General features: G+C 55.4%; 1 protein-coding gene across 1 annotated transcript in view; it reads left to right on the top strand.

Annotated features, from left to right (window-relative positions):
* The first annotated feature begins 9,772 nt into the window (after window positions 1-9,772).
* The window catches only part of KIRREL1 (kirre like nephrin family adhesion molecule 1), a 37,256-nt gene continuing 22,994 nt past the window's right edge, over window positions 9,773-24,034 (top strand). Inside the window, exon 1 of the mRNA XM_064732532.1 lies at window positions 9,773-10,052. Within this exon, the coding sequence (XP_064588602.1) occupies window positions 10,001-10,052 (52 nt within the window). The 5' untranslated portion in view covers window positions 9,773-10,000. The remainder of the gene's footprint in view (window positions 10,053-24,034) is intronic.

Here is a 24,034-nt window from a genome sequence, read left to right as displayed (position 1 = left end):
TTCCAGAACCCCAACATCCCAGAATTCCTGAATTCCAGAATCCCGGAATTCCTGAACCCCAAAATCCCAGGATTCTGGATTTCCTGAATTACAGAACCAAAAAAAATCCCAGAATCCCAGAATTCCAGGATGCCAGAATTCCTGAATTTTGGAACACCAAAACCCCAGAATGCCAGAATCCCAGGATCCAAGAACCCAAAGATCCCAGGACCCCGGAACCACAAAATCCCAGAATCCCAGAACCCAAAAATCCCAAAATTCCTGAATGCCAGAATCCCAGAATTCTGGAACAACAAAAATCCCAGAATCCCAAGATGCCAGAACCCCAAAATCCCAGAATTCCAGAACCCCAAAATCTCAGAATTCCAGGATTCCAGAATGGGAATTTGGGAAGGGATTTTGGAAAACGCACGTTCCAAACTTGGAGGGGTTTGATGGGGAAAAAAAAGGGGAAAAATCCAAATTTTTCCAGTCTGGGAAGGCTCCGTCCACCCCGCCGGGGATGTTCGGGTTAATTGTCGATCCGGGGATTCATTAAGGCGGTTCCATTAATTAATTAATTAATTTCGATTGATTAATTGGTGGTGAGGGAGGGCCCTAATCCCGGTGGCGGTGGCAGATGTCCCCCGGGTGCCGCCTCTGTCCCCAGAACAAAGCCCCAGACAAAGGCGGGAGATTTGGGGAATTAGGGAATTAATTAGGGGATTAATTAGGGGATTAATTAGGGAATGGAGGGGAGGAACATCCCGAGGCACAGCCACACCCCGGAGCTGCTCCACAAAGGGGCTTTGTGTCCCTTTGTGTGCCACAATTCCTAAATTTGCTCCCCAAAATCCCAGAATTCCAGGAGGAATTCCTGACTCTGGAGAGCAAATTTGGGAATTGTGGCCCAAAATTCCCAAATTTTGTGGGAAGGGGCTCGGGGAGGGCTGGAGGGGTCCCAGGAATTCCTGGAATTCTGGGTGGGCAGTGGGCACGGCTTGGGCTCGAGGGGCTTTTCCAACCTCGTAAATTCTGGAATTCTGGGATTCTGGAATTGCGGGATCCTTTAATTATGGGATCCTGGGGGTTTGGGGTCCTGGAATTTTGGGATTCTGGGATTTTGGGGCTCTGGAATTCAGGAGTTCTGGGATTCCAGGATTCTGGATTCCTGAGGTTCTGGGATTTTTTGGGATTCTGGAAATGTGGGATCCTTGGATTCTGGAATTATGGGATCCTGGGTTTCTGGGGTCCTGGGATATTTGGATGCCAAGATTCTGGAATTGTGGGATCCTGGGGTTCTGGAATTCAGGAATTCTGAGATTCTGAGATTCCAGGATTTTGGATTCCTCATGTTCTGGGATTTTGGGGGTTCTGGAATTCAAGATTGCTGGGATTCCAGGATTCTGGGATTCCAGGATTCTGGGTTCCTGGGATCTTTGTAGTCTTGGATCCTGGGATTTTGAAATTCTGGGACTTTGGGGTTCTGGAATTCAGGAGTTCTGGGGTTCTGATATTCTGGAATCCTGAGATTCCAATATTCTGTGATCCCGGAGTATCGGATTGCCAGAATCCAATACTCTCAGGATTCTTGGATCCTGGGATTCTGGAATTCTGGGATTGTGGGGTTCTGGAATTCATGAGTTCTGGGCTTCTAGGATTTTGGGATTCCAGGATTCTAGCATTCTGGAGTTCTGGGATTCTGGGATTTTGTGATTCTGGGATTCCAGAGCTCCTGGGGTTCTGGGATTCAGAGACCCCGTGGCCACAGAGCAGCAGGGTTTAGGAGCTGGGGAAACTGAGGCACGGAGGGAGCACCCAGGGAGCTCCGCAGGACCGGGAGGGCCGGGATCACCGGGAGCAGCCGGAGCCGGGCCGGGATCACCGGGAGCAGCCGGAGCCGGGCCGGGATCACCGGGAGCAGCCGGAGCAGGGCCGGGATTGGGGCCAGGAGCTGTCTGGGGATTTGGGGATTTGGGATTTGGGATTTGGGATTGGGGATTTGGGATTGGGGATTTGGGATTTGGGATTTCACCCTGGCTCGGGATCAGGCCGAGGAGGAGCCCTGGGCTGGGGTGGGGGTGGGAATGGGGCTCAGTGACCAGCAATGACCACCAGTGACCACCAGTGACCAGCACTCACAGTGACCAGTGTCCATCAGTGACCAGCACTCACCAGTGACCACCAGTGACCAGCACTCACAGTGGTCAGTGTTCTGCAGTGACCACCAGTGACCACCAGTGAGCAGCACTCCCCAGTGTCCAGTATCTACCAGCACCCCTCAGTGTCCACCAATGTCCAGCAATGACCACCAGTGACCAGCACACAGAGTGACCACCAGTGTCCACCAGTGTCCACCTGTACACAACACCCACAGTGACCAGTGTCCAGCAGCGTGCACAGCACCCACCAGTGTCCACCAGTGTCCAGCTCCCACCAGTGTCCAGCGCCCCTAGTGTCCACCAGTGTCCACTGGTACCCAGCACCCACAGTGAGCAGTGTCCACCAGTGTCCACCAGTGACCAGCACACAGAGTGACCACCAGTGACCACAAGTGTCCACCTCTACACAGCACCCACAGTGACCAGCACCCACCAATGACCACCAGTGACCACCAATGTCCAGCACCCACAGTGACCAGTGTCCACCAGCACCCCCCAGCGTCCACCAACGTCCAGCTCCCACCAGTGTCCAGCATCCACAGTGACAACCAGTGGCCAGCAGTGGCCAGCAGAGAGTGACCAGTGTCCACCAGTGTCCAGCACCCACCAATGACCACCAGTGACCACCAGTGTCCACCAGTGTCCAGCACCCACCAGTGACCACCAGTGACCACCAGTATCCACCAGTGTCCACCAGTATCCACCAGTGCCCTGCACCCACCAGTGACCACCAGTGACCATGAGTGTCCACCAGTGTCCAGCACCCACCAGTGACCACCAGTGACCACCAGTGCCCTGCACCCACCAGTGACCACCAGTGACCACGAGTGTCCACCAGTGTCCAGCACCACCAGTGACCACCGGTGACCACGAGTGTCCACCAGTGTCCAGCACCCACCAGTGACCACCAGTGACCACGAGTGTCCACCAGTGTCCAGCACCCACCAGTGACCACCAGTGACCACCAGTATCCACCAGTGTCCAGCACCCACCAGTGACCACCAGTGACCATGAGTGTCCACCAGTGTCCAGCACCCACCAGTGACCACCAGTGACCACCAGTATCCACCAGTGCCCTGCACCCACCAGTGACCATGAGTGTCCACCAGTGTCCAGCACCCACCAGTGACCACCAGTGACCACCAGTATCCACCAGTGTCCAGCACCCACCAGTGACACCAGTGACCATGAGTGTCCACCAGTGTCCAGCACCACCAGTGACACCAGTGACCACCAGTATCCCAGTGCCCTGCACCCACCAGTGACCATGAGTGTCCACCAGTGTCCAGCACCCACCAGTGACCACCAGTAACCACCAGTATCCACCAGTGCCCTGCACCCACCAGTGACCACCAGTGACCACGAGTATCCACCAGTGTCCAGCACCCACCAGTGACCACCAGTGACCACCAGTGCCCCTGCACCAACACCACAGTGACCGGTGTCCACCAGTTACCACCAGTGTCCACCAGTCACCACCAGTGCCACATGACCACGAGTACCACCAGTGTCCAGCACCCACCAGTGTCCACCACAGTGACCATGCAGTATCCACCAGTGTCCAACACCCACCAGTGACCACCAGTGACCACCAGTATCCACCAGTGTCCAACACCCACCAGTGACCACCAGTGACCACGAGTGTCCACCAGTGTCCCCCAGTGCCACCACTAGTGTCCCCAGTGTCCCCATGTCCACACCAGTGTCCCTCCACAGTGTCCCCCATGTCCCCAGTGTCCCCCCAGTTGTCCCCCAGTGCCCCCCAATGTCCCCCCCAGTGTCCCCCAATGTCCCCCCAGTGCCGCGGTTTGGCCGCCATCCCCGCCGAGCTCAGGATTTATTTTGGGGCTGGAGCGGCTTTTCCTGGGAAATGGAATTCCTGCAAATCCCCGGCAGGGAGATAATTCCCTGGGGATGGAGGGAGGGATTTGGGAATTGGTTTCTGGGGGAAAAAAAAAAATGAAAAATATTAAAAAAGGGATCATAAAGAAGCACATTTTGGTGGGAAGGGCTGGAGCTCCCGGCCTGGCTGCTCCTTCCCCTGTGGAAACGCTTCCCAAAATATAAAAATCCATGGAAATGGTGAAATTTCTCCTTTTTATCCCAATTCCAGGGATGCAGCTCCCCAGGGAATCCTGAGGGACGTCCTGGGGCTGACCAGGAGGGTTTTCCTTGGCCATCCCAAAAATCCTTTTGGCCACCCCAAAAATCCTCCTCGTCCATCCCAAATATTTTCGTCATCCATCCCAAAGATCTTCCTTGGCCACCCCAAATCTTTTCCGCATTCATCCCAAGGATCTTCCTTGGTCCATCCCAAATATTTTCCTTGGCCACCCCAAAAATCTTTTTGGTCACCCCAAATATTTTCCTCATCCACCCCAAAGATCCTTTTGGCCATCCCAAAGATTTTCCCCGTCCATCCCAAGGATCCTCCTGGTCCATCCCAAGGATTTGCCCACCCCAAATATTTTCCTTGTCCACCCCAAGGCTCTTCCTGCTCCATCCCAAATATTTCCCGGCACCAGGAATGGGTGAAGCCGGCTCTGGGATCAGCCAGGAGCCGCGGGCTGGGGATGGATATCCCGGGAATTCCGGCACAGATTGGGATATCCCGGGAATTCCAGCACAGATTGGGATTTCACAGCCCCGGGCTGGGGATGGATATCCCGGGAATTCCGGCACAGATTGGGATTTCACGGCCCAGCCACGGCTCCTGATGGATATCCCGGGAATTCCGGCACCAATTGGGATTTCACAGCCCCGGGCTGGGGATGGATATCCAGGGAATTCCGGCACAGATTGGGATTTCACGGCCCAGCAGAGACCCCATCTGCTCCCGGCGCCGCGGCGCGAGGAAAGCGGGGCCAGTGCCAGGCCCGGAGCTCGCGGTGCCAACCCTGGAATTCCGGGTCAAAATCCTGAAATTCAGGGTCACAGTCCTGGAATTCCGGGTGCCCATCCTGGAATTTGGGGTGCCCATCCCAGAATTTGGGGTGCCAATCCTGAATTCCAGGTGCCCATCCCGGAATTCGGGGTGCCCATCCCAGAATTTGGGGTGCCAATCCTGAATTCCAGGTGCCCATCCCGGAATTCGGGGTGCCCATCCCAGAATTTGGGGTGCCAATCCTGAATTCCAGGTGCCCATCCCGGAATTCGGGGTGCCCATCCCAGAATTTGGGGTGCCAATCTCAAATTCCAGGTGCCCATCCCAGAATTCGGGGTGCCCATCCCAGAATTTGGGGTGCCAATCCTGAATTCCAGGTGCCCATCCCGGAATTCGGGGTGCCAATCCTGGAATTTGGGGTCACAATCCTGGAATTCAGGGTGCCCATCCCAGAACTCAGGGTGCCAATCTCGGAATTCCAGGTGCCCATCCCGGAATTCGGGGTGCCAATCCCAGAATTTGGGGTGCCAATCCTGAATTCCAGGTGCCCATCCCAGAATTCGGGGTGCCCATCCCGGAATTCGGGGTGCCCATCCCAAAATTTGGGGTGCCAATCCTGAATTCCAGGTGCCCATCCCGGAATTTGGGGTGCCAATCTCGTAATTCCAGATGCCCATCCCGGAATTCGGGGTGCCCATCCCAGAATTTGGGGTGCCCATCCCGGAATTTGGGGTGCCCATCCCAGAATTTGGGGTGCCAATCCTGAATTCCAGGTGCCCATCCCGGAATTCGGGGTGCCAATCCCAGAATTTGGGGTGCCAATCCTGAATTCCAGGTGCCCATCCCAGAATTCGGGGTGCCAATCCCAGAATTTGGGGTGCCAATCCTGAATTCCAGGTGCCCATCCCGGAATTTGGGGTGCCAGTCCTGGGTCTGTCTCTTCTGGGCCCACGTCCTCCCAGCTGCTCTGGGATTTTGGGACTGGGGAGAAATTCCCAATTGGGGATCCCCAATTTTGGGCTGGGGGACACTTCCCAGTGTCAGAATTTGGGATCCAAGGCTGGGATTTGGGATCCAGTGATGGGATTTGGGAGCCAAGGCTGGGATAATGGACCAAATCCTGGGAGAATGGGCCCAAAACTGGAATAACGAGACAAACATTGGGATAATGGACCAAAAACTTTGGGATAATGGACCAAAAACTTTGGGATAACAATATCCCAGGATAACAGAGCAAACACCGGGATAATGGACCAAATCCTGGGAGAATGGGCCCAAAACTGGAATAACGAGACGAACATTGGGATAATGGATCAAAAACTTTGGGATAATGAGCCAAACATTGGGATAATGGATCAAAAACTTTGGGATAATGAGCCAAACATTGGGATAATGGACCAAAAACTTTGGGATAACAATATCCCAGGATAACAGAGCAAACACCGGGATAATGGACCAAATACTGGGAGAATGGGCCAAAACTGGAATAACGAGACAAACATCGGGATAATGGACCAAAAACTTTGGGATAACGGGCCAAACCCCAGGATAACAGAGCAAACACCGGGATAATGGACCAAATACTGGGAAAATGGGCCCAAAAAACGGGATTATGGACCAAACACCGGGATAATGGACCAAATACTGGGAAAACGGGCCCAAAACCGGGATTATGGACCAAACACCGGGATAATGGACCAAATCCTGGGAGAATGGGCCCAAAACTGGAATAACGAGACAAACATTGGGATAATGGACCAAAAACTTTGGGATAATGGATCAAAAACTTTGGGATAACAGACCAAACCCCAAGATAACAGAGCAAACACCGGGATAATGGACCAAATACTGGGAAAATGGGCCCAAAAACCGGGATTATGGACCAAACACCGGGATAATGGACCAAATACTGGGAAAATGGGCCCAAAAACCGGGATTATGGACCAAACACCGGGATAATGAGCCAAACATTGGGATTATGGCTCAGGATAACAGACAGAACCCCGGGATAACGGACCAAATTCCAGGATAACGGATCAAACTCTGGGATAATTGAGCAAACTCCCGGATAACGAATGAAACTCCGGGATAACAGACCAAAAACCCCAGGATAACAAACCAAAACTCCAGGATAACAAACCAAAACTCCAGGATAACGGACCAAAACTCCAGGATAACGGACCAAACTCCGGGTTAAAGCTGCAGCCGGGCTGTCCAGGCCGTGACGCCTCCTCCTCCTCCTCCTCCTCCTCCTCCCCCCGGATTTTGGGGTCCCCGCTGCCTCTCCCGTCCCCCCCGGTGCCCCTGCCCGGCTCCCGAGTGCGGACACAGCGGCTTTTCCCGGCCCGTCAGCGAATTCCCGGCTCCTCCTCCTCCTCCTCCTCCTCCCCAAATTCCTGCCACCTCCGGGGCCTCCCCCGCTCCGGGACCCTCCGGCACCGAGCGGAGAATTCGGGAGAAAACCCCAAAAAAAAACCCCAAAATCCCCAAAAAGGCCCTGTCGTGTCCGGGAGCGCCGTCCCAGCTGGCGGGATCGGTTTTAACACAAAAATCCGATTTTTGTTTTTTCGCCCCTTTTTGCTGCGGCCCAGCTCGGGCGCTTTGGAACCGGAATCTTCTGGTTCCTCCTGGAATTTTGGGAATTCCTGGGGCTGGGGGATCCATGGAAAAAGGAGGGAGCCCCTGGTGTGTGCCGGAACGGGACAAGGCCCGGGATCGCTGCCAGGAAAGGGAAAAAAAGCTTGGAAATCCCCGGGAGAAAGGGAAAAAAATGGGAAAAAATGGAAAAAAAATGGTGTTTTCCATGGAAAAAAAAACTCTGGGAAGGAGGAGGAGGGGCTGGGCGGCCTCTGGTCCCGGTGCTCCCCGACCCCCTTGGCCCAGCTCCGTTTGTCCCAGGTTTCCTCCAAATCCCTCCAGGCGGGAGAAAAAAAAAAATTTAAAAAAAAAAAAAAAAGAAAATTCTATTTAAGATTAAAGGAGAAAAAAAAAAAAGGAGGAGAGAGAGGGAGAAAAAAGCAAAAAGCTCAAAAAAGAGGGGAAAAAAAAAAAAAAATTCCAGCCCGGGGAGACCCGGGAATGGAGGAAGCAGATCCCCGCCGGCAAGGGCGCGGGCCGCCGCAGGTGCGGCGCGCGGGGCCAGATGTGCACGCCGGCGCAGATGTGCGCGCCGCGCCCAGTGTGCCCGGCAGCGCCCCAAGGTGGGCCAGCCAGGTGTGCCCCGGAATGCGGTGGCCCGGCAGGTGGGCCCCCGAGCAGTGTGCGCCCCATGCCGGGTCAGCCCCAAAATGCAGGTGTGCGCCCCCAAAATGCAGATGTGCACCCCCAAAATGCAGATGTGCGCCCCCAAAATGCAGGTGTGCGCCCCCAAAATGCAGATGTGCACCCCCAAAATGCAGGTGTGCGCCCCGGAATGCAGATGTGCGCCCCCAAAATGCAGGTGTGCGCCCCCAAAATGCAGATGTGCACCCCGGAATGCAGGTGTGCACCCGACACGTGTGCAAACGTGGGTGATGTGTGAGAACAGCGGTGCACGAACACCCCAAAACACACAGACACCTGTGCACACCCCAAAACAGAGATTTACACCCCAAAACACACATTTACCCCCCAAAACACACATTTACACCCCAAACGTGTGTGTGTAAACCCCAAAACACACGTTTACACCCCAAAACACACATTTACACCCCAAAAACTCACATTTACCCCCCAAAACACACATTTACACCCCAAACGTGTGTGTGCACACCCCAAAACACACGTTTACACCCCAAAACACGTGTGCACACCCCAAAACACCACAGGTTTACACCCCAAACCCACCTTGCTCGCCCCAAACCAAACATTTACTCCCCAAAGCCCTCTCGCTTGTCCCAAAATCCCGCTCTCGCGCCCCAAATCCCCCTCGCACACCCCAAATCCCTCTTGTTCTCCCCAAACCACACATTTACTCCCCAAACCCCTCTCGCACACCCCAAATCCCCTTTGCACACCCCAAATCCTCCTCTCTCTCCCCAAATCCTCCTCTCTAGCCCCGAACCACGCTCTCCCGCCTCAAAATCCCCCTTGCTTGCCCCAAACCGCACATTTTCTCCCCAAATCCCCCTCAACACCCCAAATCCCCCTCGCACACCCCAAATCCCTTTCTCCACCCCAATCCCCTCGCATACCCAAATCCCCCTCTGCTTGCCCCAAACCCGCTCTCCCGCCCAAACCCCCCTTGCTTGCCCCAAACCGCACATTTTCTCCCCAAATCCCCCTCACACACCCCAAACCCCGCTCTCCCGCCCCAAACCCCCCTCTCACACCCCAAATCCCCCTCGCACACCCCAAATCCCGCCTCCCCCCCAAATCCCCTCGCACGCCCCAAATCCCCCTCTCCCACCCCAAATCCCCCTCACACACCCCAAACCCCCCTCTCCCGCCCCAAACCCGCTCTCCCGCCCCAAATCCCCCTCACACACCCCAAATCCCCTCTCCCACCCCAAAATCCCGCTCTCCCGCCCCAAACCCCGCTCTCCCGCCCCAAACCCGCTCTCCCGCCCCACCGCGCGCTCCCCCGCGCAGCCCCACGCGTGACACGCGCGCACGTCCCCGCTCTCCCCCTCCTTTCCCTCCTCTCCCTCCTCCTCCTCCTCCTCCTCCTCCTCCCGCTCCCCCCCCGCCGCCGCCGCCGCTCCCGCTCCCCCTCCCGGCGCCCCCTCCGCCCCCCGCCCCGCCCCCGCCGCCGCCGCTCTCGCTCGGGGCTCGCAGCGGAGCCGCCGGAGCTCCGTGGCCCTTCCCGGCCCCTGCCCGGCGCCGGCCCGGCCGGGCCCGGCTCGGCTCGGCTCGGCTCGGCTCGGCTCGGCTCGGCTCGGCTCGGGGGGCGGCGAGAGCGGGGCCGAGCGGGGCGGCGATCGCGGAGCGGAGCCCCCGAAGCGGAGCCCCCCGGCGGGCCCGGCCCCGGAGCGCGGCCGCCGCCACGGGACGGGAGATGCGGATCCTGCTCCTGTGCCTGCTGACTCTCGCCGGGACCCGCGGGCAAGGTGGGCACCGACCGACCGGGGGCACCGACCGACCGGGGGCACCGGGAGCGGGACCGGGCGGCGCGGCCGCCCCGAGCGCCGTTCCCAACTCCGCGGGCAGCGCTCCAGCCCCGCTCTCGCCGCCCGTTCCCGGAGGGCTGAGAGCCGGCTCCGGCCGCTCCCGGCGGTTCCGAGGGGTCCCGCGGGGTTCTGGCGGGGCTGGCGGGCCCGCGCTCGGCGCTGCTGGCGGTACCGGAGGGTTCGGATGGAACCGCGGCCGGTTCTGCTCAATGCCGGGCCCGGTTTGGCCAAAGCCCGCCGTGGGGTCGCGTGGATTCCCGGTACCGGGGGATCGCGGTGGGACCGGGCCCGGTTCTCCCGAACCCCAGGGCTGGTTCTCGTGGATTTCCCCGTTGGGTACCGGGGGATCGCGGTGGGACCGGGCCCGGTTCTCCCCGGTCCCGGGACTGCTCCTCATGGACGCCCCCTCGGTACCGGGGGCTCCTGATGGAACCGGGCCCGGTTCTCCTGGACCTCCCTCCGGTACCGGGGGGTCCCGACGGAACCGGGCCCGGTTCTCCCTCCCCGGCTCCGCTCCGTTCCCCCGGTTCCGGTCCTGTTGGAGCCCCCGGACCGGGACCGAGGTTTTGGGGCCCCCCGATGTGGGTCCCGGTCCCGGTCCCGGTTCGGGGACCCTGGGGTCAAACGGGACCCCCGGGAGGGGTTGGGGGGGGTCAGGGCTGAGGGTGATGGGGGGGCTTGACCCGGCCTGGGGGGGTCTGTCCGTGTGTCCGTCCGTCCGTCCGTCCGTGGAGTGCAGGGGCCGCGTCCGGGGGGACCCCCGGACCCCAATCCGGGCATTGCTTGGGGAAGGGGCTGGGGGAGCCCGGACCCCCCTTTTCCCACATTTTCCCACATTTTCCCACATTCCCCCCCCCCTTTCCCACCCCCATCCCCTCCAGAGCCGCCTCTCGGGGTGGGGAACAACCCGACCCCCCCCCCCGGGACCCCCCAAAACCCTCCCGGGGGAAACTGAGGCACGGGGGGAGCTGCTGTGCCAAGGTCACGCTGAGGAAAAGCCGAGGAGGGGCTGGGGGTCCCCAAAACCCCCCAAAAACCCTCCGGGGGAGGGGAGGGGGCGCCCCCATCGCCCCGGGAATTTTGGGGGGCATCGGGGGCCGGGCTCTGCCCCAGCGCGGCCTCCGGCGCTTCCCAGCTGCAAAATCCAATCTAATTTTTAATTAAGGGGGCGGCGTTGCTAAGATGCCGAGAGGAGAGAGGGGAAGGGAAAGGAAAAAAAAAGGAAAAACCAAAAAAAAAAAAAAAAAAAGCCCAAAAATAAAACCAAAAACCGCGCCTGGAGCGCGGGGGATTGCGAGGAGCGGGAGGAAGGCGCCGGTGGGGCCGCGACCCCCGGGGCAGCTCCGGGACCCCCGGGACCCCCGCGGGGCCGGGGCAGCTCCGGGGCAGCGCCGGGGGCTCCGCGGCCCCCGGGAACAAAAGCGGCGGCGCTGCCGCCCGGGGCCACGCGGGGAGCGGCGGAACGGGGGGAAACGGCCCCGGTGGAACCGGGAGGAACGGCCCCGGTGTGGGGCGGGTGGGACCCGGTGTGGGGCGGGAGGGACCCGGTGTGGGGCAGGAGGGAGCCGGTGAAACGGGGGGGAACGGCTCCGGTGTGGGGCAGGAGGGAGCGGTGGAACGGGGGGAAACGGCCCCGGTGGAACCGGGAGGAACGACTCCGGTGGAACGGGGGGAAACGGCCCCGGTGGAACCGGGAGGAACGGCTCCGGTGTGGGGCGGGAGGGACCCGGTTTGGGATGGGATGGACCCGGTTTGGGGTGGTCCCGGTTTGGGATGGGATGGCCCCGGTTTGGGATGGGATGGACCCGGTTTGGGATGGGATGGACCCGGTTTGGGATGGGATGGCTCCGGCGTGGGGCAAAACGGCTCCGGTGAAACGGGGAGGAATGGCCCCGGTGTGGGGCGGGAGGGACCCGGTTTGGGATGGGATGGACCCGGTTTGGGATGGGATGGACCCGGTGTGGGGCGGGAGGGACCCGGTTTGAGGCGGGATGGCTCCGGTGTGGGTTGAAATGGCTCCGGTTTGGGATGGGATGGACCCGGTTTGGGGTGGTCCTGGTTTGGGATGGGATGGACCCGGTTTAGAGTGAGATGGACCCAGTTTGGGATGGTCCCGGTTTGGGATGGGACAGGTCCAGTTTGGGATCGCTCTGTTTGGGATGGGATGGTTTCATTTTGGGATTGATGGCTCATTTGGGATGGGACGGCTCCGTTTTGGGATGGTTCTGGTTTGGGATCAATGGCTCCGTTTTGGGATCAATGGCTCCAGTTTGGGATGGGACAGGTCCATTTTGGGATGGTTCCATTTTGGGGTCAATGGCTCCGGTTTGGGATAGGATGGTTCCATTTTGGGATTTATGGCTCATTTGGGATGGGACAGCTCCATTTTGGGATGGTTCTGGTTTGGGATCAATGGCTGCATTTTGGGATGGGACAGGTCCAGTTTGGGATGGTTCCAGTTTGGGATGGCTCCGGTTTGGGGTCAATGGCTCCAGTTTGGGATGGGACAGGTCCATTTTGGGGTGGCTCTATTTTGGGATTGATGGCTCATTTGGGATAGGATGGCTTCAATTTGGGATGGGACAGCTCCATTTTGGGATGGTTCTGGTTTGGGATGGAACAGGTCCAGTTTGGGATGGTTCCAGTTTGGTGTCAATGGCTCCAGTTTGGGATGGGACAGGTCCATTTTGGGATGGTTCCATTTTGGGATGGGATGGTTTCATTTTGGGATCAAGGCTCACATCCCCGTGTGACAATTCCAGTGACCCCCAAACCCATCCCAAATCCATCCCATCAATCCCAATCCCATCCCAATCCCAATCCCACCCCTCCACCATCACCTCCCAGAGGAGCCTTGCCCCCAATTCCGGGTCAAAATTTGGGGCTTTTATGGAAAATTTTGGGAGTTTTTTTGGAAAATGTGGGGGGTTCTCAGGAAAATGTGGGGTTTTTTCTGTAAAACGTGGGGTTCTCTGTAAAACGTGGGGTTTCACGTTTTACACCCCTGGAACAAGCCAGGTTTTGGGGTAATTCTGGGCGGTTTTGGGGTCCCTCCCGCCGCGGGGGGCGCTCGGGCCTGGCGCTGAATGGGGCTCATCACTCTTCATTTCTCACTAAATAATTTTCTGTATCTTATCTAAATGAAAGCCATTATTCTTCCCCGTTTCAATCACTCGCCGTGATTGCGCCTCAAATTGAAATATTTATTCATTTTCTGGGCCCTTCTTCTCCTCTCCGCGGGGCTTTTTATTTATTTTATTTTATTTTATTTTATTTTATTTTATTTTATTTTATTTTATGCTCTATTTCTTTTTCTTTTTTAATTTTATATTGGATTATATTTTAAATTTTATTTGGTATTTTAATTTGTTCTTTTATTGTGTAGATTTTAAATTTTTTTGTTTGATATTTATATTTATATTTTATTTTATATATTTTATATTTATATTATTTTATTTTATATTTTATTCCCTTCCTTCCCTTCCCTTACAGAGGAGAGGTGACAACGGGCACCTGACCCCAATGGATTTGGGATCCTGTGGGATTTGGGATCCTGTGGGATTTTACCCCAAATTTTGTGGCAGGGTCAGGGCCAGGAGCACCCTGGCTGTCCCCAGTCCCTGGGAATGGGATTTGGGGTGATTTCCGGTGATTTTGGGTGATTTTTTGTGATTTTGGGGTGGGAAACCCCAATCCTGGAGGCCCCAGAACCTCCTCCCGGTTCCCTTTGTGTCCCTGAGGTGACCTCTGCCCCAGCTCATTAATTCATTCATTAATTTATTCAATAATTCATTAATTTATTCATTCATTAATGATTTATTGATTTAATCCCCTCCCCTTTAATCCAGGCTTGATTTAATCCCAATCTTTGCCCACCTGGACAAACCCTGGGAATGCCAAGCTCGGGCTGGGCTTTGGGAATTCTCGGGGACTTTCAGCCGTTTTGGGGAATATTCGGGAATTTTTGGGAATTTTTGAGAATCTTTGGGAATTTACAGGAATTATCGGGAATTAATATCCAAGTTTTTGGGAATTATCAGGAATTATTGGTAATTCTCAGGGATTATGGTGGATTTTGGGGAATTTTGGGGAATTATCAGGAATTATTGGGAATTCTCGGGGATTATTGTGGATTTGGGGGAATTTTGGGGAATTATCAGGAATTATTAGGAATTTGGGGGAGTTATCAGGAATTAAAAGCCTGAATTATTGGGAATTCTTGGGAATTATCGTGGATTTTGGGGTATTTGGGGGAAATTTTGAGAATTATTGGGGATTATTGGGAGTTCTCGGCAGTTCTCGGGGATTTTCGGGCGTTTTCGGCAATTCTCGGCAATTTCCGGCATTTTTCGGCAATTCTCGGCAATTCTCGTCAATTTCCGGCAATTTTCGGCAATTCTCGGCAATTCTCGTCAATTTTCGGCAATTTCCGGCAATTTTCGGTAATTCTCGGCAATTTTCGGCAATTCTCGGCAATTCTCGGTAATTCTCGGGAATTTTCGGCCATTTTCGGCAATTCTCGTCAATTTTCGGCAATTCTCAGCAATTTCCGGCAATTCTCGTCAATTCTCGGGAATCTTCGGAAAAATTCGGAAATTCTCATCAATTCTCGGCGATTCTCGGCAGTTCTCGAGGATTTTCGGAAATTCTCGTCAATTCTCGGGGATTTTCGGGATTTATCGGGACTTTTACCGATAAATCTCGGTGATTTTGGGGTTTCTCGGTGATTTTGGGGTTTCTCGGCGATTCCGCCCCCTCCCCACAATTTCTCCCCTTTTCCCCCCGGCCGTTCCCCCCCCCTCGGCTCCTCTTCCCTTCATTATCTCTTAATTAATCGCTCCGGCTCCGCTCGGCGCTAATTGCGCTCTCCGGGGCACGCGGCTCATTTGCATAAAGCCGGATCCGGGACGGGGGGGGGGCAGAATCCCCCCAAAAAATCCCCAAAAAATCCCCAAAAATCTCCCCCCCCTAAAATTCCCCCATGGGAACAGAACCCCCCAAAATCCCCCAAAAAATCCCCCCAAAACCCCGCAGGGAGCGGGGGCAGATCCGGGGGGAACAGCGGGAAAAGGGTCGGGATTTGGGGTTTGGGATTTTGGGATTTGGGATTTTGGATCTGGGATTTTGGGATTGGGGTCAAGGATTTTGGATTTGAGATCTGGGATTTGAGATCTGGGATTTGGGATTTTGGGGTTTGGGATGTGGGGATTTGGGATTTTGGATCTGGGATTTGAGGTTTGAGATTTGGGATCAAAGTTTCGGGATTTGGGATCTGGAATCAAGGATTTTGCGTTCAGGATTTTACATTTCAGATTTGGGATGAGGGATGTGAGATTTGGTATCTGGAATTTTGGGATCAGGGATTTGGGATCGGGGATTTGAGATCTGGGATTTGGGATTTTGGGGTTTGGGATGTGGGGATTTGGGATTTTGGATCTGGGATTTGAGGTTTGAGATTTGGGGTTTGGGGTCAGGGATTTGGGATTTGGGATCTGGAATCAGGGATTTTGCGTTCAGGATTTTAGATTTCGGATTTGGGATCAGGGATGTGAGATTTGGTATCTGGAATTTTGGGATCGGGGATTTGGGATTTGGGATTTTGGGTTTGGGATCAGGGATTTGGAACAAGGGATTTTGGATTTTGGGATTTCAGATCTCGGATTTGGGATTTGGGGTTTTGGATCTGAGATTTAGGGTTTGGGATTTTGGGATTTCAGATCTCGGATTTGGGATTTTGGGTTTTGGATTTTGGGTTTGGGATGTGGCATTTGAGGTTTGGGATTTGGGATTTGAGATTTTCGGTTTGGATTCAGGGATTTGGGGTTCAGGGTTTGGGATGCATCCAGAGGAGCATCCAGGGACCTCCGGATGGGAGGAAGGAACGGGAAAAATGGGGGAAAAAAATGAGGGAAATGGGAAAAAACCTAAAAATGGAAGAAAAAGGGGAAAAAAGAGGGAAAATGGGGGGAAAACCGGGGAGGAAAAGGGGAAGAAAAAGGGAAGAAAAAGGGGAAAAAGGGGAAAAAGGGGAAGGAGCCTTTTCTGCAAGGGCCCGGACAGAAAGGGCTGGCAGCGTTGCCATGGCAACGGGCGGATTATGATCCAAATGGAAATCAAAATCCGGGGGGGGGGGGGGATGGGGATGGGAAGGAGGAAAAGGAGGAGGAGGAGGAGGAGGAGGGGGAAGGAAAAAACAACTTTTATTTCCAAGGCTGCGGGCGTTGCCGTGGCAACGGGGGGAAATTTTCATTTTTTAATTCTTTTTTTTTTTTTTTTTTTTTAATTAAACGGGAATCGGGGAGGAGGAGGAGGAGGAGGAGCGGGATGAAGGCTCGGGGTGTCCCGTGGGAGCCGTGCCCAGGGGGGATTTCACCCCAAAATTCACATTTTTTCCCTCCCAAAATTCACATTTTCCCCCTTTAGCCACGTGGGGTTGTACCAAAATCCACATTTTTCCCCTCAAAATTCACATTTTCCCTCCAAAATCCACATTTTCCCCCTTCAGCCACGTGGGGGTTTTACCTACATCCACGTTTCCCCCCCAAATTCACATTTCCCCCCCCCAAAATCCACATTTTTTCCCCTAAAATTCACATTTTTCCACCTAAAATCCACATTTCCCCCTAAAATCCACATTTCCCCTCCTTCCCTAGGTGGATTTTTCCCAAATTTCACTTTTTCCCTCCCTTCCCCATGTGGATTTTCCCCAAATCCACATTTCCCCCTTTTTTTCAGGTAGATTTTCCCCAAAATCCAAACTTTCCCCTTTCCCCGTGTGGATTTTTCCCAAATTCCACTTTTTCCTCCTTTCTTCACACGAACTTTCCCCAAAATCCAAACTTTTCCCCTTCCCCAGTTGGATTTTCCCCAATTTTCACATTTTCCTCTTTTTCCACGTGGATTTTCCCCCAAAATCCACTTTTTTCCCCCTTTTTTCAGGCGGATTTTCCCCAAAATTCCCATTTTTTTCCCAATTTTCCCCCTCCTTGGGGCTGGAATTGGGAACATCCCGGAGCTGGGGCCGCTTTTGGGGCCCCTTTTTCCTCCTCCTTTTCCCCATTTTGGTGAAATTTTATTTAAAAAAAACCCAGAAAATTCGGAGCGGATTTGATTTGATCAAGCTGGGAAAAAAGGGAGTTGGGGATGGGAGGATTTTTGGGGGATTTTTGGGGATTTTTGGGGTTTTTTGGGGATTTTGGGCAGGGGTGGAACCCTCGGGGTCAGCGGGAGGAGCGGGGAGGGAAACTGAGGCACGAAAATTCGGGGTTTTTTCGCGAAAAGCGGCGATTCCCGTGCAGGGAAAAATCAGGGAAAAATCAGGAATTATCCCAAAAATCGGGAATTATCCCAAAAATGAGGAATTCTGCCCCAAAGCGCGGGCGGGCCGGGGAGCAGAGGGTTAAAATCTCGGCGTTTTTGCCTTTCCTCGCCTTTCCAGAGGGAGCCTTGGCAGGAAATTCCTCAAATTCCAGGAGAGTGGGATCATCGGCGGCCCGGCCGCAACCGGGGCGAGCGGGAGCGGGAGGGCCGGGACACCCCAAAAAACACCCTGAATTCACCCGGAAAAAATCCAGAATCTGCCCCAAAAATCCAGAATTACCACCCCAAAAAAATCCTGAATTATACCCTAAAAAATCCCGAATTTCCTCCCCAAAAAAGTCCGTAATTCTCCCTAAACAATCCCGAATTCCACTCTAAAATAACCCCGAATCTCCCCCAAAAATCCAAAATTCCACCCAAGAATCCTGAATTGTACCTAAAAAAATCCTGAATTATATCCTAAAAAATCCCGAATTTCCTCCCCAAAAAAGTCCGTAATTCTCCCTAAAAAATCCCGAATTCCACTCTAAAATAACCCCGAATCTCCCCCAAAAATCCAGAATTACCACCCCAAAAAATCCTGAATTGTACCCTAAAAAAATCCTGAATTATACCCTAAAAAATCCCGAATTTCCTCCCCAAAAAAGTCCGTAATTCTCCCTAAAAAATCCCGAATTCCACTCTAAAATAACCCCGAATCTCCCCCAAAAATCCAGAATTCTCACCCCAAAAAAATCCAGAATTCTCACCCCAAAAAATCCTGAATTGTACCCTAAAAAATCCCGAATTTCCTCCCCAAAAAAGTCCGTAATTCTCCCTAAACAATCCCGAATTCCACTCTAAAATAACCCCGAATCTCCCCCAAAAATCCAGAATTCTCACCCCAAAAAATCCTGATTTGTACCCTAAAAAAATCCCGAATTTCCTCCCCAAAAAAGTCCATAATTCTCCCTAAAAAATCCTGAATTCCACTCTAAAAAACCCCGAATTTCCCCAAAAATCCAGAATTCTCACCCCAAAAAATCCTGAATTGTACCCTAAAAAAATCCTGAATTGTACCCTAAAAAATCCTGAATTTCCTCCCCAAAAAGTCCAGAAGCTCATCCCAAAAAAGTCCATAATTCCTCCTAAAAAATCATGAATCCCCCCTAAAAAATCCTAAATCCCACCCCCCAAAAATCCAGAATTCTCACCCCAAAAAAATCCTGAATTATACCCTAAAAAAATCCCGAATTTCCTCCCCAAAAAGTCCAGAAGCTCATCCCAAAAAAGTCCATAATTCCCCCTAAAAAATCCTGAATTCCACCATTAAAACAAATCCCAAATCCCCGCCCATAAAAAATCCAGAATCACCCCCAAAAAAATCCCAAATCTCCCCCAAAAAAACTCCAAATGTCCCCAAGAAAATCCCAAATCCTCAAAAATAAAAACCCAGAAAAATCCCAAACTTCCCAAATTTCATTTGGAGACCAGTGGATCAAACCCCAAAAAAACCTCCCCGGCACCCCCCCAAAAAAAACCGCCCTGAACCCCCCAAAAACACTCCCCGAAACCACCCCAAAACCGGCCCTGAAACCCCCAAAATGAACCGACTGCCCCGGGACCCCTCCCAAATCAGCCCCAAAACCCCCCAAAAACGCTCCTGGACCCCCCAAAAACGCTCTGACCCCCCAAAAATTCGGAACCCCCAACAGCCCCCATAGACCGGGACCCCTCCCCAAATCAGCCCCCAAAAACCCACCCTGACCCCCAAAAACGACCTGGACCCCCCAAACTGAGACTTCACACCCAGGGACCCCTCCCAAATGAGACCCCCCAAACCTCCCAAAAAAAAAACCGGACCTGACCCCCAAAAACCACCTGGAACCCCCCAAACTGAGCCCCACAGCCCCAGGGACCCCTCCCCAAATAGACCCCCAAAAGCCCCCAAAAACCGGCCTCCCCAAAACCCCTGAACCCCCAAACTGAGCCCCCAGCCCAGGACCCTCCCCAAATCAGAGCCCCCAAACCCCCAAAAACACGCTGGACCCCCCAAAAGTCCACCTGGACCCCCCAAACGAGCCCCCAAACCGCGACCCCTCCCCAAATCAGAGCCCCCAAAACCCCCCAAAAATCACCCTGAGCCCCCCAAACTGAGCTTTCCATAGATCCAGGGACCCCTCCCCAAATCAGAGCCCCCAAATTCGGACCTGACCCCCCAAAACCCCTCCTGACCCCCCAAAAATTGACCCGGAACCCCCAAACTGAGACCCCCATAGACCCAGGGACCCCTCCCCAAATCAGAGCCCCCAAAACCCCCCTGAATCCCCCAAAATTGGGACGTGACCCCCAAAAATCACCGTGAACCCCCCAAACCGAGACCCCCATAGACCCAGGGACCCCTCCCCAAATCAGAGCCCCCAAAACCTCCCCAAAAACCAGACCTGACCCCCAAAACCCACCCTGAACCCCCCCAAATTGAGCTTTCCATAGACCCAGGGACCCCTCCCCAAATCAGAGCCCCCAAAAACCGGACGTGACCCCCAAAAATCACCCTGAACCCCCCAAATTGAGCCCCCCACAGCCCCAGGGACCCCTCCCCAAATCAGAGCCCCCAAAAGCCCCCAGAAAACGGCTCTGACCCCCCAAAAATCGACCTGGACCCCCCAAACTGAGCTTTCCATAGACCCAGGGACCCCTCCCCAAATCAGAGCCCCCCAAACTCCCCCCCAGTTCTCCCCTCCCGGCCCCGATTGGCGCTCGTTAATTAGCGCAGGAACAATGTCTAATTAATGTCTAATTAGGACTTTTGTTTGTTTGCTCTGGTGCTGAAGGGGGGGAAAAAAAAGGAATAAAAATCGTGAATTTAGCGAGAGGGAAATGGGGAGAAAATGTTAAAAATAGGGGAAAATGTTAAAAAATGGGGAGAAAAGGTTAAAAATGGGGGAAAATGTTAAAAAATGGGGGGAAATGTTAAAATAAAAGAGGGAAAATACTGTTAAAAATAGGGAAAAAGTGTTTTAAAAATAGGGAAGAAAGCTGGAATGGTTTCATCCACCCCCCGCCCGGAGCTGCGGCCTCGTTAGCAGATGTCTTAATGAGACATCGCTAATTAATGGAATGAACGGCCCCGGGAGAGGCGCCCCCGTCCCGGCCTTCGGGAGCGGGGTGGGGGGGAGAGGCCGTGCCTCAGTTTCCCCATGGAATAACCCACCCGTGCCTCAGTTTCCCCACCCGTGCCTCAGTTTCCCCATGGAATAACCCACCCGTGCCTCAGTTTCCCCAGCTGTGCCTCAGTTTCCCCATCCATGCCTCAGTTTCCCCAAGGAATAACCCACCCGTACCTCAGTTTCCCCATTTGTTCCTCAGTTTCCCTACGGAATAAACCACCCGTGCCTCAGTTTCCCCCATGGAATAACCCACCCGTGCCTCAGTTTCCCCATGGAAATTCAGCGTCCAAGGAAATCCATTGATCTGTGCCTCAGTTTCCCCCATGGAAATCCAGGGACCCGTGCCTCAGTTTCCCCCGTCCGTGCCTCAGTTTCCCCATGAATTAACCCCATCCATGCCTCACTTTCCCCATTTGTGCCTCAGTTTCCCCACCCGTGCCTCAGTTTCCCCATGGAATAACCCACCCGTGCCTCAGTTTCCCCATTTGTGCCTCAGTTTCCCCACCCGTGCCTCACTTTCCCCATTTGTGCCTCAGTTTCCCCACCCGTGCCTCAGTTTCCCCATTTGTGCCTCAGTTTCCCCACCCGTGCCTCAGTTTCCCCCTTCGTGCCTCAGTTTCCCCATGGAATAACCAACCCTTGCCTCAGTTTCCCCACCCGTGCCTCAGTTTCCCCACCCGTGCCTCAGTTTCCCCATGGATTAACCCCATCCATGCCTCAGTTTCCCCATTTGTGCCTCAGTTTCCCCATTTGTGCCTCAGTTTCCCCAGCTGTGCCTCAGTTTCCCCATGGCAGTTCAATGTCCCAGGATTGCCGTGCCCATGGGAACCCATCCCTCACCCCGGTGCCACCACCCTGGGGACAGCCCGGGGATGGGGACAGGGACAGGGTCAAGGACAGGGGACACCGGGGACGGTGGCACTGCAGGAACAGGGCCAGGGACAGGGATGGGGACACTGGGGACGGTGGCACCGTGGGGACAGGGACGGTGACACAGGGACGGCGGCAGTGCCAGCTCTCGGTGGCACCGTGGGGACAGGGATGGGGACACGGGGACAGTGGCAGTGCCAGGGCACAGTGACAGTGACACAGTGGCAGTGCCAGCTCTCGGTGGCACCGCAGGGACAGTGACGGTGGCACAGGGACAGTGGCAGTGCCAGGACAGGGACAGGGACAGTGACGGTGGCACAGGGACAGTGGCAGTGCCAGCTCTCGGCCAGGCCGGTGACACCACAGGGACAGGGGACAGGGACACAGGGACAGGGACAGTGCCAGCTCTCGGTGGCATGGCAGGGACAGGGATGGGGATGCAGGGACAGGGACAGGGACAGTGGCAGTGCCAGGGGACAGTGACAGTGACACAGTGGCAGTGCCAGGACAGGGACAGTGACGGTGACACGGTGGCAGTGGCAGTGCCAGGGGGCAGTGACGGTGACACGGTGGCAGTGCCAGGACAGGGACAGTGACGGTGACAGCGGCAGTGCCAGCTCTCAGCCAGGCCGGTAACAACCACAGGGACAGGGACGGGGGACAGGGACACAGGGACGGCGGCAGTGCCAGCTCTCGGTGGCATGGCAAGGACAATGATGGGGGACACGGTGACAGTGGCAGTGCCAGGGCACAGTGACGGTGACACGGTGGCGGTGGCAGTGCCAGGGGACAGTGACGGTGGCACAGGGACAGTGGCAGTGCCAGGGCACAGTGACGGTGACACGGTGGCAGGACAGGGACAGGGACAGTGACGGTGACTCGGTGACGGTGGCAGTGCCAGCTTCTCGGTGGTACACGGGGCACAGTGACAGTGACACAGTGGCAGTGCCAGGGGACAGTGACGGTGGCACAGGGACAGTGGCAGTGCCATCTCTCGGTGTCATGGCAAGGACAATGATGGGGACATGGTGGCAGTGGCAGTGCCAGGGCACTGTAACGGTGGCACGGTGACAGTGGCAGCTCTCGGTGGCACCGCAGGGACAGTGACGGTGGCACAGGGACAGTGACGGTGACACGGTGACGGTGGCAGTGCCAGGACAGGGACAGGGACAGTGACACAGAGTGACGGTGGCACGGTGACAGTGGCAGTGCCAGAGGGCAGTGACGGTGACACGGTGACGGTGGCAGTGCCAGGACAGGCACAGTGACGGTGACACAGTGGCAGTGCCAGCTCTCGGTGGCACCTCAGGGACAGTGACGGTGCACGGTGGCAGTGCCAGGACAGGGGCAGTGACACGGTGGCAGTGCCAGGACAGGGACAGGGACAGTGACGGTGGCACGGTGACAGTGGCAGTGCCAGGGGACAGTGACGGTGGCACAGGGACAGTGGCAGTGCCAGGACAGGGACAGGGACAGTGACGGTGGCACAGGGACAGTGGCAGTGCCAGGGGGCAGTGACACGGTGGCAGTGGCAGTGCCAGGGGACAGTGACAGTGACACGGTGACAGTGGCAGTGCCATCTCCCTCTCGGGGCCATCGCCCCGCGCGGGGGGGGTTGGGCCGGGCCCGCAATTAACGGGGAATTAACGAGGGCCGGGTTTAATTACTGCGGGATTAGAGCGGGATTGGGGCCGGGGTGGGGCCGGGGACACCGGGGGGGGGGGGACAGACACCGGACTGGGGGGACAATGGCGGGGGGACACCGGGATGGGGGGGGACAATGGCGGGGGGACACCGGGATGGGGCAGGGCCTGGCCCGGCTCGGCTCGGCCGGGAGCGGCGCAGGGCCGGAATCCCGGGAAAACGGGGCTGGAATTCCCAGGAAAACGGGGCTGGAATCCTGGGGAAACGGGACTGGAATTCCCAGGAAAACGGGGCTGGAATCCTGGGGAAACGGGGCTGGAATCCCTGGGGAAACGGGGCTGGAATCCCGGGGAAACGGGGCCAAAATCCCTGGGAAAATGGGGCTGGAAATCCTGGGAAAATGGGGCTGAGATTCCTGGGGAAACGGGGCTGGAATCCCGGGAAAACGGGGCCAAAATCCCTGGGAAAACGGGGCTGGAATTCCCAGGAAAACGGGGCTGGAATCCCGGGAAACGGGGCCAAAATCCCTGGGAAAACGGGGCTGGAATCCCGGGAAAACGGGGCTGGAATTCCCAGGAAAACGGGGCTGGAATCCTGGGGAAACGGGGCTGGAATTCCCGGGAAAACGGGGCTGGAATCCTGGGGAAACGGGGCTGGAATCCCGGGAAAACGGGGCTGGAATCCCGGGAAAACGGGGCTGGAAATCCTGGGAAAACGGGGCTGGAAATCCCGGGAAAACGGGGCTGGAATCCCGGGAAAACGGGGCTGGAAATCCTGGGGAAACGGGGCTGGAATCCCGGGAAAACGGGGCTGGAATCCCGGGAAAACGGGGCTGGAATTCCTGGGAAAACGGGGCTGGAATCCCGGGAAAACGGGGCTGGAATTCCCAGGAAAACGGGGCTGAGATTCCCGGGAAAACGGGGCTGGAATTCCTGGGAA

Source organism: Zonotrichia leucophrys, chromosome 25 (assembly GCF_028769735.1).
Source record: "Zonotrichia leucophrys gambelii isolate GWCS_2022_RI chromosome 25, RI_Zleu_2.0, whole genome shotgun sequence".
Taxonomy (NCBI): Eukaryota; Metazoa; Chordata; class Aves; order Passeriformes; family Passerellidae; genus Zonotrichia; species Zonotrichia leucophrys.
This window is presented reverse-complemented; position numbering and strand designations above follow the sequence as displayed.